Source organism: Maniola jurtina, chromosome 3 (genome assembly GCF_905333055.1).
Source record: "Maniola jurtina chromosome 3, ilManJurt1.1, whole genome shotgun sequence".
NCBI lineage: Eukaryota > Metazoa > Arthropoda > Insecta > Lepidoptera > Nymphalidae > Maniola > Maniola jurtina.
Window position 1 is genome coordinate 3,030,557 of NC_060031.1, and position 16,051 is coordinate 3,046,607.

Genomic DNA, 16,051 nt, shown 5'->3' on the forward strand with positions numbered 1-16,051 from the left:
AGTTGAGTAACGTAAATAAGTAGTAGGGGATTCGCCGGTTCTGCCCCAGGCCCTGGCCCCCTCCCATGCCTCGCTGCCTCAGCCCCCTCCGTGCCTCGGTCAAGATCGAAACCTAAAAAAAAAAAAAAAAAAAAAAAAAAAAAAAAAGGTTTTGGGGTACGCTGAATCGATTGCGCTCACTCCCGACGTCGTATCTCTAACGGTTGCAAAGTTAGCTTTTCGAAAAACTAATCCCTAGTTCGTTATCTAATTGCTTAATCACCTACTAATGACGCTCTATTGTTCGCTGGCTCGTTGCTTCATTCTATGGGTTTTAAAGGAAACGCATGAATCATAACTACTCTTTATTAGCCTTCAAATATTGATTTAAATAACTCACATAAAAATATATCATTCTCTACTGTATTTCCATTGAATAAATCTAAAAAATCTGAACTTGTATAGTAACCCGTAAACATGAAATACAAATACATTATACAATATTCTCCACAAACTGATGTGTAATCATTCTGTATCCGCCTTGTATTGAATTGCCATATTCTTGTGTTTCTTTCCAAGAACTGCTTATGATATTTTGGTGGTGCTCGTCCAAATGAATCAAAATATTGTCCAACACCATTTGTATCTATATATATGGCTATCCAATGCGATCCTGGTTTATAATCGGGGTCTAGATTGCTTATTAAATAGGCGGGTGTTTCAACATAAATCGGTAACCGGTTTGCGGCATACACATTGTCTTGCAGACTTGGGTGGATTCTTCTTAAATATGTCTTTATCCCTATTGTATTCATATTACTTCAATACTACTGATCTTATCGCTGCCGAGGATCATACATGAATGGGACGTAAGACCATGTTATTTCAGATATATTATAAATCATCATCATCATCATGATCAACCCATCGCCGGCTCACTACAGAGCACGGGTCTCCTCGTGAGAAGGGTTTTTTGGCCATAGTCTACCACGCTGGCTGAGTGTGGATTGGCAGACTTCGCACACCTTTAAGAACACTATGGAGAACTCTCAAGCATGCAGGTTCCCTCATGATGTTTTCCTTCACCATTAAAACAGTGTTATTTAATTAAGTACTTGAAACGCACAAGACTTCGAAAAGTTAGAGGTGCGTGCCTGGAATTGAACCCCGACCTCCGATTAGAAGGTGGACGTCTTAACCACTAGGCTATCACAGCATAGTCTTATTAAAAATAATGGTCCATAACTTAAATAAAAACAAAAAATATTTCTTGTATCAGTGTTTTATTACAAACCTTAATAATAATGTAGGTACAAATTATAACTTAATCTATTTACAGAAATTAGGTTTCTTAGCTGCTATAGTCCACGCTTACATTACGATTTTTATCAATTTCAATAACATTGTCAAACTCTGCATATACGATGCAGTTTATCGTTTCAGGAATAGCTGAATCAAAGCGAACTTCTAGCCTCACACTACCGTGCTTTATAAGATTCCAATGACTAGAGTGAGCTGATAAATCAGGAGTTAAATCGAATGCTAAGAGACAATAGCCTTTTGCATATTGTTCCCTAGATATTCCGTTCCCTTCATTTAAAAAATGGATTCCCGTGCCTGAGAATAACGTATGATAGGCTGAACTGAAAGTATTATCATCGAATGATGGTTGCAAAGCTTTTGAAGGTATTTGTTGGCCATCAATATATAAACTAAATGTATTCATATGATAATTTTCAAAGTTGAATGGATTTTTCGTAAGAGTTCCATTAAATGCTGCGTTGTTAACAAATCCGACAATACATCTTGTTACACTATGTGTCGTATTAGTCTGTGTGTTATTAGTCTGTGGTACAAAATAAAAACTCTCTTCTCGATAGCAAGCTAATGGACGACGGTGTGTTTAATTTCAATCCTGACAAAATATTAAAACCCAAAAGCACAAGATGGTGTCAGGTGTGGGGTTTGGCGAAAATTAGAAAACTGAAAAGAACTCCAAGAAGAAAAAGTCAATTATTGAAAAATGTCGAAGACAAACTCAGAAAAAACGCCACCAGTGAAATCTACGATGTCATCCGACAACATGGCGGGCGTACAAGGCGTACAATCAGCATCTTCTCTCATCAACAATGTGGAGAAATTAGATATAAACTCTTCCAATATGCAAGTAGAATGGAAACACTTTGCTACAAATCTAAAAATATTTATGCGAGCGAACAACTTTGAAAACGAAACAGAGGCACGTAAGGTAGCCATTTTGTTAGCGTGCATTGGAAGCGAAGCGCTGGAAATTTTTTATTCGTTCAATGTGGATATCGACAAAATTACCTTCGAAGAGCTACTCAAAAAGTTCGAGGAATATTTTCTTCCAAAAGTCAACATCACCATGGAAAGACATAAACTCTTCAACAGAAAACAAGGTCAAAATGAGGACATAGCATCTTATGCTACAGACATTAAGAACATAAGTCTCCAGTGTGGTTTTGAAGAACTGCGTGATAATATCCTAAAAGATGTCTTCTCATGGAACCTAAACAGCAATTATAATTATATAAGGGAAAAGCTTCTTACAAATGACCCAAAAACATTTCAAGATTCCATAGATTTAGCCAAGAAATTAGAAACGTCAAGGCAGCAAGCCAAAGTCCTTCAAGGGGAACAGTCATCGTCGTCACAGTCATCTTCATTTGTAGGAAACGTCAACAGTCACAAAAAGTTTAATAATAATAATTTAAATCATTTTAGAAGGAGTTCACGTTCAGTCAGTCCAGCAAGATCAAGACATAGTCCAGTCAGTCCAGTCAAGCAAAGAAATGTCAGTCCGTCCATCAGTTCAAAAAATTGTCATCGATGTGGGCAGATACATCGAGTTCGTTGTCCAGCCATAGGAGCAATCTGCAGCCTGTGCCGAAAACCTAACCATTTTGCTAAGGTATGCCGTAACAAAAAACAGCTTAACACAATCTCTCAGTGTCAAGAAGTCAAACCTTTATTAATTTTGTCATGTGATGCAAATACAAGTAAAGATAGTGCTTTCAAAATAGATTTACTAGTCAATAAAGTACCTATTAACTTCACTTTGGACACGGGTGCAGAAACAAACATTTTATCTTTCAGTGACTTCAAGAAATTAAATATATCGTCAGACATTTTACAAAAAAGTAACTACAAGCTTAGTACATTTAGTGGTGAAATCATACCAACAGTAGGTGTGTGTATTTTACCTATTATTCATAATAATCAGTCTCATGAAATAACATTTCATATTGTCGACTTGTCATGTAAAAATATTATTGGTCACGAGACATGTACAAAATTAAAATTAATTAAAAGAATTCACATTGTCAAATTTCAGTCAAATCTAGAGCAAACAGATATTTTTTCTAAATATGCTGACTTATTTGAGGGTATAGGTTGTTTAAAAGATTTTAAAGCTCATCTTGTCCTAAAACCTGATGCAATCCCTTCTATTGATCCTTGTAGAAAAGTTCCATTCCGTCTTGTAGAAAACTTAAATAAGGAATTGGAGATATTGGAAAGAAATAATATAATAAAAAAGGTAGAAGAACCTACCGAATGGGTTAGTTCTTTGGTACTTACCTCAAATAAAAATGGAAGATTGAGATTATGCATAGATCCTAGAAAATTAAATAATGCTCTTATGAGACCTCATTACCCTTTGCCTACCATAGATGAAATTAGATCTACATTGTCAGGTGCCAAATACTTCAGCACTCTAGATGCCAACAAAGGTTTCTGGATGATTCTTTTGGATGAACCATCCTCAAAGCTTTGCACATTCAACACTCCACAAGGAAGGTATCGTTATCTTAGACTACCTTTTGGAATTAATGCAGCTAGTGAGATCTTTCACAGTGAAATGATAAAAAGATTCAAAGATTTAGATGGTGTCAAAATAATGATAGATGATATTTTAATTTATGCCCCCGACAAAGAGACACATGACAGACGTCTAGAAAATGTTCTAAAAAGAGCTAGGGAGATAAACATTAAATTTAATAAAGAAAAGTCAGTAATCTGTAAACAAGAAGTGCGTTACTTAGGTCATATTTTCAGTGAAAATGGTGTCAAGGTCGATGAAAGTAAAGTCAAGGCAATATGTGATATGCCTACACCTAAAAATGCTAATGAACTACAAAGATTTTTAGGAATGGTCAATTATCTAGGTCCTTTCATAAAAAATTTGTCACAAAAAACGTCACGACTAAGGTCATTATTGTCAAAAAATACTACATGGTCATGGTCACACGAACACAACACAGATTTCAATAATCTAAAAGATATTATAACAAAAACTCCTGTCTTAACTTATTTTGATCCAAATAAAGACATAACATTGTCAGTCGATTCGTCCAAAGATGCAATGGGAGCAGTCATTTCTCATAATAGTCAACCAATTGCTTATGCTAGTGCATCATTAACGTCTTGTCAAAAATCCTATTCCCAAATCGAAAAAGAGTTGTTGTCAATATTGTTTGGTTGTACTAAGTTTCACCAATACATATATGGTCGTCAAACACTTGTTGAAACAGATCATAAGCCGATTGTCTCATTAATGAACAAACCCCTATATGACATACCACCTAGGCTACAAAGAATCATGTTACGACTTCAACCTTATGATCTAAAAGTCACTTACAAACCAGGTAAATACCTGTATATAGCAGACACTTTGTCAAGAGCTGCGTTGTCAGAGCAAACTTTAAAAGAAGTAGACCAAGAGTTAGACTTGCACATAAACTCAATAACTAGTACATTGTCAGTCAGTCCAGAAAAACTTAAAGAAATCCAGGAAAATACAGTCAAAGATGAAGTTCTATCTCAAATAATAAAATATTGTCAAGAAGGTTGGCCTGAGCACAGAAGATGTGTTCCAGTTTTAGTCAAGCCATACTTTGATTTAAAACATCAAATATACGTTATAGACAACATTGTGTTTAAAGATTCAAGCATAATATTGCCAACTAAGATGCGAAACTATGTACTTACTCTTTTACATGAAGGTCACCAAGGCATAAACAGTTGTATAAAATCTGCTAAAGGTATTGTTTATTGGCACAATATTAATAAAGATATCGAAAAGTATGTTAGTCAGTGTCATACTTGTCTTACATTTCGCAGGAATAACAGTAAAGAACCTTTAATTCCCCATGACTATAAACTCTTAGCATGGAATAAAGTAGGAATAGACTTATTTGAAATAAATAATAAAAAATATTTAATAGTCATTGATTACTTTTCAAAATATCCAGAAATTGCATTATTAAACTCAACGACTGCTAGTCAAGTAATTTTACATCTAAAATCTATATGGGCCAGGCATGGCATAGCATCCATTGCCATAACTGACGGGGGTCCACCGTTTAACTCAAGAGAATTTAAAGATTTCTTAAACGAATGGCACGTTGAACACATAATGTCAAGTCCTTATCTGAGCAGATCAAATGGAATGGTAGAACGTTCAATTGGTACAATAAAAAATATCCTAAAGAAATGTTTTCATGACAATACAGATCCTTTTCTAGCTTTACTGCAATATAGAAATACTCCTAAAGACTGTCAGTATTCTCCAGCACAATTATGTATGTCACGAAGACTAAGGACTAAAATACCTATTTCAGATAGTAACTTAAAACCTAATATTCCTGATTATAGGAAAATAAAACAACACATTAGAACACAAAAACATAAAACTTCACTTTATTACAATAAACATGTAAAATCACTTCCATCTTTAAACCAAGGTGATAAAGTTTATTTCAAAAAACAACCACATCATGTTTGGACACCAGGTATCATATCTGAAGTCTGTCCAGAACCACGTTCTTATATAATATCAAGTCCAGAAGGTCAGTTTCGTAGAAATAGACAACACATTCTTTCTCCAAAACATCAACAAATTGAACAAAGTCCACCCAAGTCAACAGAGTCTATACTGGATTCCAACATTCCTTGTCCAGATAATCCAAGTCTCAGCGTTCCAAGTCCAAATAAACCAGCTTCATCCTCCAGTTCCACTACATCCACTCCTGTAAAACGTTCCAGAACCGGTCGTTTAATACGTCAGCCAGAAAGATATGGGTTGTAATATAACTAGTTCATAAGTTGTTTGTCATCCTCTAGAAATAAGTTTCATTGTTTTACTAGCGAAAACACTTGTTAAATCTATTTTAGACTAATTAAGTTAAGTTTTCATTTGTTTTGTATAAAAATAAATTGTAAAATGTCATGTCATTGTCATCCGATAATAATAAGTCAAGTTGTCAAAATTGCCACAGATACTAATGTCATTATCTTTAGTTCAGCTTCAATTTTTTTTCTTTGTAAGGGAGGTGTTACACTATGTGTCGTATTAGTCTGTGTGTTATTAGTCTGTGGTACAAAATAAAAACTCTCTTCTCGATAGCAAGCTAATGGACGACGGTGTGTTTAATTTCAATCCTGACAAAATATTAAAACCCAAAAGCACAAGACATCTTTTAGGAACTTGACCAAGAAAAATATTATCGAGTGTTTTACCCTGAACCCCTGAAGGAATTGTTAAAACTTTAACTTCCGCTCGAGTTATTGGATATTTTGCAGTAGTAGATGCTAAAACTTTTTGATGTGCAAGTAATACAGTCAGAGCAAGTAGTACAGGTACGTGTCGATTAGTCATTATTCATTCCAGGTATTTGAAATTCCGTAGGTTCGTCATTAGAAAATTCCAACAATACATCTTTATCTAGGTAGTTAGCTTATCACGTTCCTTTTGGCTTTGTTCAATAATTGTTACAATCACTAACCACATTTTTTGAAATATTGATTACAAAACCTTTTTCGATAATATGCTGTTTAACTAGTTGTTATCGGTGCAAATACATTCTTCACTAACGATAATGGCATTGGTTTTACTATATAAGCTCAAAATAAATAATTTCTGTCATATTTACTACCTCGTTTCTACTGAAGAGTACTGAGAGAGTACAGTTTGACTTTAAATCTATATTGTGTTCATACAAGTGTTTATTAGCAGTGTGTGATTAAGAAGTGTCGTGTGATAAACAATGGAGGTGAGTGTGTAATTTATTTTCTTTTAGTTCCCTTTAAATTAATGTAAATATTTATGATATCAGTATGATAGTTTATTTTTATTGTTACAGAATATATCGTACTCCCCTTGCAATAGTCAAGAAAACAATACATATAAGCAATATTACTTTCCTGCGAATTTGGTAGAAGAAGAAACACAAAATTTGCTCATAGATCATGAAATGCCATCAAAGAAAATGAAAAGGAAATCTGAAAATATAGACATTTTTTTCGAGTCATCCCCAAAAAATAAAAACAAAACTAGTTCAACAGTGGCTCGAGCTAACAAAGATGGCAGTATATCGTATATATCTACGAACTCCAACGATGGTGCGACAGCCACACATCTCATTAAATTAGAGGTGTATGACCTAAAAAAACTAGCCAAAATACCTCAGTCTCAACACTGGAAACATGCTAATGTAAAAATCAAATATTATACAGAAAAGGCTAATGGAAATTTTGCGAACACGAATGAGATAATTTATAATATTACAAAAGAAATCGCAGAAACAGAGGGTTGTAAAAAATACTCATTTAATAATTAATAACTTAATCTATCATAAACACTTCACCATAATTTAATTTGTGAGATTAATTCGACGTAACACTTATACAAGCAGTATAAAAACACATTGTAAATCCTATAGTAATGTCAGTAAGCCACCTGGTGCTGTTAATGAATAAGTCTCCCTCTGTAGTCTTATAAACTGTCAGCAATGGAAGATACAATTGACAGCTGTGTTAGCACATTTTTCAACACTTCAATTAATGATGAGGAACTCATTGAGGCTTTAGATTATTTTGACTTACTGGATCCAGCATATGACAATGAATTGTATAATATATGTGAAGCAATTGATTCAATCATGTAAGTATTTAAACATTATTCTTTTTAAAATTATATAATGTGTATTATTTATTGTTTTTATATGTTTCTATTTTTAATTTCTAGCCCAACTAAACAGAAACTTCAAATTGGTGGAGCTTTAAAGCGGTCCAATGATTTCACCGTGAACAACTCTGCGAAAAAAGTGAAATATAATGAGGGAGCCTCAACTTCATCTATTCAACACTCAGAAAATAACTCCACTACACCATCTGCATATTCAGAAGGTAATAAAGTGAAGTGTGATATTTGCAATATTTTTATAACCAAAAGGTATTTTTCTAATCATTTAAAAAGTAATTTACATAAAAATAATCATTTAAAGTCGCACCCATCATTATCGAATGTTTCTGTAATTGATTCAGCTTTTGGACAAAGAATAATAACGTACATGATAAATAGTAAAAATGATGATTTATCGATTTTTAAGACCCCTGAATCATTTTTGAACTCAATAAAAAATGATATTTTATTCCTAGTTCAAGAGTCGATCAAAGAACATACAGTTTTTAAGGTAAACTTCATTTTACACGCAGACTTTATACAACAAACCAAACAATTGACAAATTTATTTGACTTTCAAACATCAAACTATATAGTTTTCCGTGGAGACGATCTAAATATTTTCCTGTCATCATTATGTGACACTTTTAAAAATAAAATTAGTTCTTTTGAAAGAAAAGACAGTGGCTGGAGTTTAACAAACATAAAATGCTTACATATGAATGTAAATAAATTTAACCCGCTTCGTGGTACATCTTATATTGATTTACCTCAAGATATTAGAGCAAAAAAAGCGGTGATAAATGTTAAAAATGCTGATTATATGTGTTTCAAATGGGCATTACTTTCTGCTTTATATCCTCCTGCTAATAACAAAACCGATAGAGTCTCGTCATACAGCATGCATTCAGATAAACTTAAATTTGATGGTATATCATTTCCAGTCAAATTAACGGATATACCTAAAGTTGAAAAGCAAAACAATATAAGTGTGAATGTTTTTGGCTTAGAATATAATAAAGAAAAGAAAAATCATAGTATTGTAGGTCCCCTCTATTTTACAAAATCTCGAAATAGTACTCATGTTAATTTATTATTAATCTCAAATCAAACAAACTCGCATTATTGCTATATTAAAAACATGTCACGACTAGTTAGCAAGCAAATTTCAAACCAAGAACATGCCATTTATTTATGTGATGGGTGTCTTTTACATTTTCCTACACAGGAGAGATTAGAAACCCACCAACAAAATGATTGCGTTCATATCATTACAGAATTACCAAACAGTGAACTATCTAAAAAAAATTGGTTTGGACAACCATCATCAAACAATAAAATAAAGTTTGATAAGTTTAATAAAAAGTTAAGAATACCATTTGTAATATATGCTGATTTCGAAGCGTTTTTAAAACCAATAAATTCATGCTCAAACGATCCCTCTAAACCTTTTACTGAGAATATTCAGAAACACGAAGTGTATAGTTTCGGATATTATATTAAATGTTCATACGATGATAGCCTTTCAAAATATGAAACATACAGCGGTCCAGATTGCACTAAAGTATTCATGGAACGACTCTATGAGGACATAAAACTAATATGCAGAAAAAATAGTTTTCAAAAACGCCCAAACCCTCTAACAAAAGATGATGAAATAACTATTGCAAATTCTCATAACTGTCACATATGCGAATCAAGACTGAATGGAGAATCCATTCTGGACTTTGACTGGCATACTGGAAATCTAAGAGGTGTAGCACATGAATCATGTGTGGAAAAATATCGCGCTCCCCGTCATATTCCTGTAATTTTACATAATCTTAGTAATTATGACGCACATTTCATTGTTCATTCATTAAATTTTACGGAAGGTGAAATCGAAGTAATACCTCAAAATAAAGAAAGATATATTTCGTTTTCAAAAATATTAAATGTTAATAACCAACAGATAAGTTTGAGATTCATAGATTCTTTCAAATTTTTGCCGTGCAGTCTTGATCAATTAGCAAAAAATCTCAATGACGATCAATTTAGATCGTTAAAAAGAAACTTTCCTCATAATGATGACTTTAGTCGTTTAAGAAGAAAAGGTATTTATCCGTATGAATACATGACTTCCATTGAATGTTTAAAAACATCATCACTCCCATCTCAACCTCAATTTTACAATTCGCTGTCTAATTCCCATGTTTCCGATGATGACTATAATCATGCAAAAGATATTTGCAGTCATTTTTCTTGTCAAAACATGTTAGATTATTCGAATCTGTATTTGCAAACGGATGTTTTGTTATTAACGGATATATATGAAAATTTTCGTGATATTTGCATCAAAACATACGGATTAGATCCAGCTCATTATTACACAGCTCCAGGTTTAAGTTGGGATGCCATGCTTAAATATACTCAAATTGAGCTAGAGTTATTGACCGACTATGATAAAATAGCTTTTATTAAAACTGGGATCAGAGGAGGCATATCTCAATGTAGCAATCGTTATGCAAAAGCAAATAATCAGTTTATGGAAGATTATGATAAGGAAAAACCCAAATCGTATCTAACATATTTAGACGCTAATAATCTTTATGGTTGGGCCATGTCCCAGTATCTTCCAACAGGTGGGTTTGAATGGGTAAACACTGAAACAAACTTTAAAGTATCAGACACATCGGATATTGGCTTTATTCTTGAAGTCGATTTGGAGTATCCTAATGAACTTCATGATTTGCATTCCGACTTACCTTTATGCCCTGAAAATCTTCGTATCGGGAATTCTAAAGATATCAAGTTAGTACCCAATCTTAATAATAAAACGAAATATAAAATTCATTATAGAAATCTAAAACAATGTCTTAGTATGGGTATAAAGTTAACTAAAATTCATAGAATATTAAAATTTAACCAAAGTCCTTGGTTACAAACATATATAGATTTAAATACGAATATGCGAACTTTGGCTACTTCAGATTTTGAGAAAGATTTTTACAAATTAATGAACAATTCCGTTTTCGGCAAGACTATGGAAAATATCGAAAAGAGAGTCAATGTTAAAATGTTAACGCATTGGGAAAATCGTGGTAAAGTCTTAGGGGCACAAGACTTAATTGCTAAACCTGAATTCCATAGCTTAGCCGTTTTCAACGATAACTTGGTGGCAATACAGTTGCGCAGAACCAAATTAACTTATAACAAACCAATTTATTTGGGTTTTTGTATTTTAGACATTTCTAAAACTTTAATGTATGAATTCCATTATAATTATATGATAAAAAAATTTAACAAGAATATTAAGTTATTGTATACAGATACAGATAGTTTAATTTATCAAATTTTTACAGACAATTTTTATGAAGATATAAAATGTGATCTAATTAATTATTTTGATACATCCGATTATCCACAAGATAATATTTACGGCTATCCAAAAATAAATAAAAAAAAGTTAGGATTCTTTAAAGATGAAAATAATGGGAAAATTTTAAGAGAATTCGTAGGATTAAGATCAAAAATGTATGCACTGGATGTGGACCATAAAACTTTTGCAAAAGCAAAAGGAGTAAATAAAAGTGTCACAAAAAATATGACCATGGAAAATTACAGATCGTGTCTACTTGATAAAAAAATTCAGTATTGTAATATGCTAAGATTTCGATCCATCAAACATGCAATTTTCACACAAAACATTAATAAAACTTGTCTGTCGTATAATGACACCAAGCGGTATATTTTACAAAATGATATTGACACATTAGCTTGGGGTCATTATAAAATTAGTAATAATGAGGTATTTTAAGAAATGTAGTGTAAGGAATTTTTAATGTAATTTGATGTGTCTTTAATTTATTTATTTTTTACTTGTAAATATTTTAAGGAATTTTTATTGTAATTTGATGTGTCTTTTATTTTATTTTTTTACTTGTAAATACTATATAGTTTTAAGAAATTAATTTTAACTTTCGTCTTTATATGTATTTTATTACAACTTTCCTCTAGTTCATTTTTGTAAATAGATTTAAAAAAAAATAATGTTTAATGTGATTTATTTCTTTTTGATTTTTATTTTGTTTCATAGAACTTTTATTCCATTGTATATAATGTATATTAAGTAAAATAAAATGTTATACTGTCACTGAAATGTCTCAGTCTTTTTTTAAACCTTTCAAGTAACACACGTTACAATGTTGTGTTTTATTCATCCATTTACTGCAATCGTAGCTGGTCCAAGTGGTTGTGGAAAAACAAATTTTGTTACAAATTTCATAAAATATGTGAAAGAAATTTGCAGTAGAGACTTTGCTGAAATTACTTGGTGTTATGATGAAATGCAACCACTATATAATTTATCAAATGTTAACTATCATCAAGGAATTCCTGATCTTACAATGTTTGATGGCAAAGATGCTCACCTTGTTATAATTGATGATCTTATGAGAGAATCTGATGGTCGTATTGTAGATATTTTCACTAAAGGTAGTCATCACAGAAACTTAAGTGTTTTTTATATTACTCAAAATTTATTTCATCAGGGAAAAGGACAAAGAGATATATCTTTGAATTCAAGTTACATTATTTATTTTAAAAATCCTCGTGATAAAACACAAATACGATACCTATCAAGACAAGTGTCACCAGAAAATTCAAAATTCATTGAGGATGCCTATAAGGATGCGACAAAAGAAGCACATGGATATTTGATGATTGATCTGAAACAAGACACAAATGACATGTGTCGAATTAAGACAAAAATATTTCCCTCTGATGAATGTTGCGTCGTATATATCCCACCAAAAGATTATAAATATTTAAAGAATCATCAAATTCCTATCATTTACAAATAATGCATCGAAGCCTAAAGACACATAAAGAGCTGCTACAAGCGTTGCATACACTTAAACCTAAATATCAAAAAGCATTATTAAAATCCTGTGAAGAAGAAGAGATAAATTGCATTTGTGAGTGCATTCACAACGTATTACAAGGTAAAGTTCCACTAGAAGATAGACGAAAGAAAAAGTTAAAAAAATTTAAAAGTATACTTCGCACTTTGGTTCGCAAGGGAAAAAATAAACTAAGAAAAAAGATATTGATTCAAAAAGGAGGAGCATTTTTACCTTTAATTTTGGGTTCTATTTTGAGTGGATTAGTATCATCTATAGTTTAAAATGGAAAATGCTAAAAAAATGTTGCTTGTTGAGCCTAGTTTTATAGAAAAACTAAAGCAGCATACCAATACTGAAAATCCTATGTCCCGATTAGATGCAGAAATGCAAAAGATTTTAAATAGTAATATCGAAGATCGGAAAAAATGTATTTTATATCTACAAATTCTACAAAGATACCTACATTTTACCGAAGGAGAACGACAACCTATCGAGTTGCCAATCATTACTGACAATATAAATGAAACTAAGAGTTATAAAAATAACAACATGGAAAATAAAGACTTAGTATCGTTCGAGTCACCAACAGCTGAAGTGAAGGAAAATAAAAATTCGAATGAACATAGTCAACCACGTTACTCAACAACTCAAATACTAAGTCTTATACCAAAATCATATTTGAAAAAAGGTGAGCTGTTATTAAACTTGATTTCTTTGAGTAAAAATACAATTTATTGGGATGATGATGATGGTACAGTGATAATTAATAATGAAAAAGTCCCTGGAAGTAATATTGTTGATCTAATTAATGATTCGTTGAGACCACTAAAAAAAAAGTGATCCAATAGGTTGGGAAAAGTTTGCCAAGGCATTACATGCAATCAAAGTACCATTGACTTACATCGGAAATTCTAAGAGGTCGGATTTTATTCATCAACTTCAGATGAAATCACTCGAAGGGAACTCTACATCTGATGAAAGAACTTTAAATACTCCACAAGGTAGTGGTGATAAATATACTAAAAAAATTAGGAAGAAAATTGATTGGGAAAAATGGACCCCTTATTAGAAATTAATAATATATATTATAATCCAAAACACCCAGCTGGGTTTAGTAGCATTGATAAATTATCAAAGACCATGAAAGGTAAAATGAGTAAAACGGATGTAAAGAAATGGTTACAATCACAAGAAACCTATACTCTTCATAAACCTGTTCACAGAAAGTTTTCTCGAAACAAATACATATTATCAAATCTCAATGAATTATGGCAGGCTGATCTTAGTGATATGAGAACTTATTCGAAATATAATGATGGTTTTAACTATATATTGTGTGTTATTGATGTCTTTAGTAAATATGCTTATGCTAGGTCGATGAAAAAGAAAAACTCTAAAACAATAATCGAATGTTTTGAAAGTATATTTAATGAATCTAATGCTACTCCTACACACATACAATCGGATAAAGGAACTGAGTTTGTTTCTAAAGATGTTAAAAAGTATTTTAAAAGCAAAAATATAAATTATTACACTACAAATAATCCTGATATAAAAGCAAGTATTGTAGAAAGGTTTCAAAGAACTCTGAAATCTAAAATGTGGCGCTATTTTACATACAAAAATACATATAAATACATAGATATTTTACAAGACTTGGTATATTCGTATAACCATAGTTTTCATTCTAGTATTAAGATGTGTCCTTGTGATGTTAGTTCTAACAATATAATGACTGTTTGGAGAAATTTATATGATAGGAAAGCAACTAACAAACCATCATCACAAAATTCACTACCTACATTTCATGTTGGTGATAATGTTAGAATTTCAAAATATAAACACATTTTTCAAAAAGGTTATGAATCTAACTGGAGTGATGAAATATTTGTTATATCTTCAATAATAGATAGATCCCCACATGTAGTTTACACATTGAAAGATTTACAAAACGAACCTATAGTTGGAACTTTTTATGAAAAAGAATTACAAAAAGTATTTTATGACCCCTCCTCAAATTATAAAATAGATAAAATCATTAGTTCTCGATACTCCGGCAACAGAAAAGAAGTGTTAGTGAAGTGGAAAGGTTATCCTGATAAATTTAACAGTTGGGTTTTAGAGTCTAATTTAAATCAAATATGATAAAGGAAAACTTTTATTTGACTTTACTTAGTAATAGTTCAATGGAATACTTCCCGGAAAACAAAACAACTATGTTTTCAACGAAGTTACCAAAATCCCTTATATTAGAAGGTGAATGGTTTGTTGGAGTTGTAGAAATTCAATATCCTTGTACGGTATTTACTGTTCAAGAACATGAAAATGTTATTAACACATCTAAATGGGTTTTGATGCCTGATGATGACACACATTCATTAGTGCACTATAAAGGACGGATTCCGGCCATGAACTATGACAGCATTCAACATGTTATAGAAACTTTAAATAGATATACTTTTGAAGAAATAGTATTTCATTATGATGAAATAACCAAACACGTATCAGTATCAATTTTGGATAACTCAATTGACACACTTAAGTTGTCAACCAAATTATGTTTACAACTTGGATTTGAACCAAACAAAAATCTTGCAGTAAATAAAATTGGGAGCTATCCTTCTAATTTAAAATTAGGGTTGCCATCTCAATTGTTTGTTTATTGTGATATAATAGAACCGCAAATTGTGGGGGATGTAATGACTCCTCTTCTCAGAATTGTACCTTTAGATACGGCAACATATGTATATGGAGCAAATAAAATGCATATTTTCTCACCACCTCACTATTTACCTGTTATGCGGCGGGAGTTTGATACTATTGAAATAGATATAAGGTCAAGCACAGGCAATAAAATCCCATTCCAGTTTGGAACTGTGTGTATTAAACTTCACTTTAGAAAATTATAATGGATCCTTATCAAAAGATAACTTGTCCTTACGAGCAATATTATTCACATCAGGCTGGGTCAGGTATTGGAGTAATTTATAAAGGTGTACCATATCAACGTGGTCATGGTATTGGGAGTTTTCTTGGAGGATTGTTTAGGTCTATTTTACCACTACTCTCTAGTGGTGCTCGAGCTGTAGGAAAAGAAGCATTAAATGCAGGTGTTGGTCTTCTATCGGATATGGTTAGCGCACGACCTTTGGAAGATTCTATCAAAACTCGTCTTAAGGAAGCTAGTTCAAACTTAAAAAGGAAA

At 31.9% G+C, this 16,051-nt stretch overlaps 2 protein-coding genes across 2 annotated transcripts in view; both read left to right on the forward strand.

Moving 5' to 3' along the window:
- The window catches only part of LOC123879995 (rho GTPase-activating protein 23), a 473,286-nt gene that overhangs the window by 23,330 nt on the left and 433,905 nt on the right, over nt 1-16,051 (forward strand). The window lies entirely within an intron of this gene.
- Nucleotides 2,003-6,482, forward strand: LOC123880145. Its single transcript, XM_045928096.1, has 2 exons — nt 2,003-2,729; nt 3,463-6,482. The coding sequence occupies exons 1-2, from the start codon at nt 2,003-2,005 to the stop codon at nt 3,483-3,485; spliced, it is 750 nt and encodes a 249-aa protein (XP_045784052.1). The 3' UTR covers nt 3,486-6,482.

What these genes read in the sequence shown, in the direction of transcription:
- LOC123880145 (XM_045928096.1), top strand. Translation starts at nt 2,003, where the DNA reads ATGTCGAAGACAAACTCAGAAAAAACGCCACCAGTGAAATCTACGATG. An exon ending in TTTAAATCATTTTAGAAGGA is followed by an intron (nt 2,730 to 3,462) that starts GTTCACGTTCAG and finishes TGATCCTTGTAG; the next exon opens with AAAAGTTCCATTCCGTCTTG.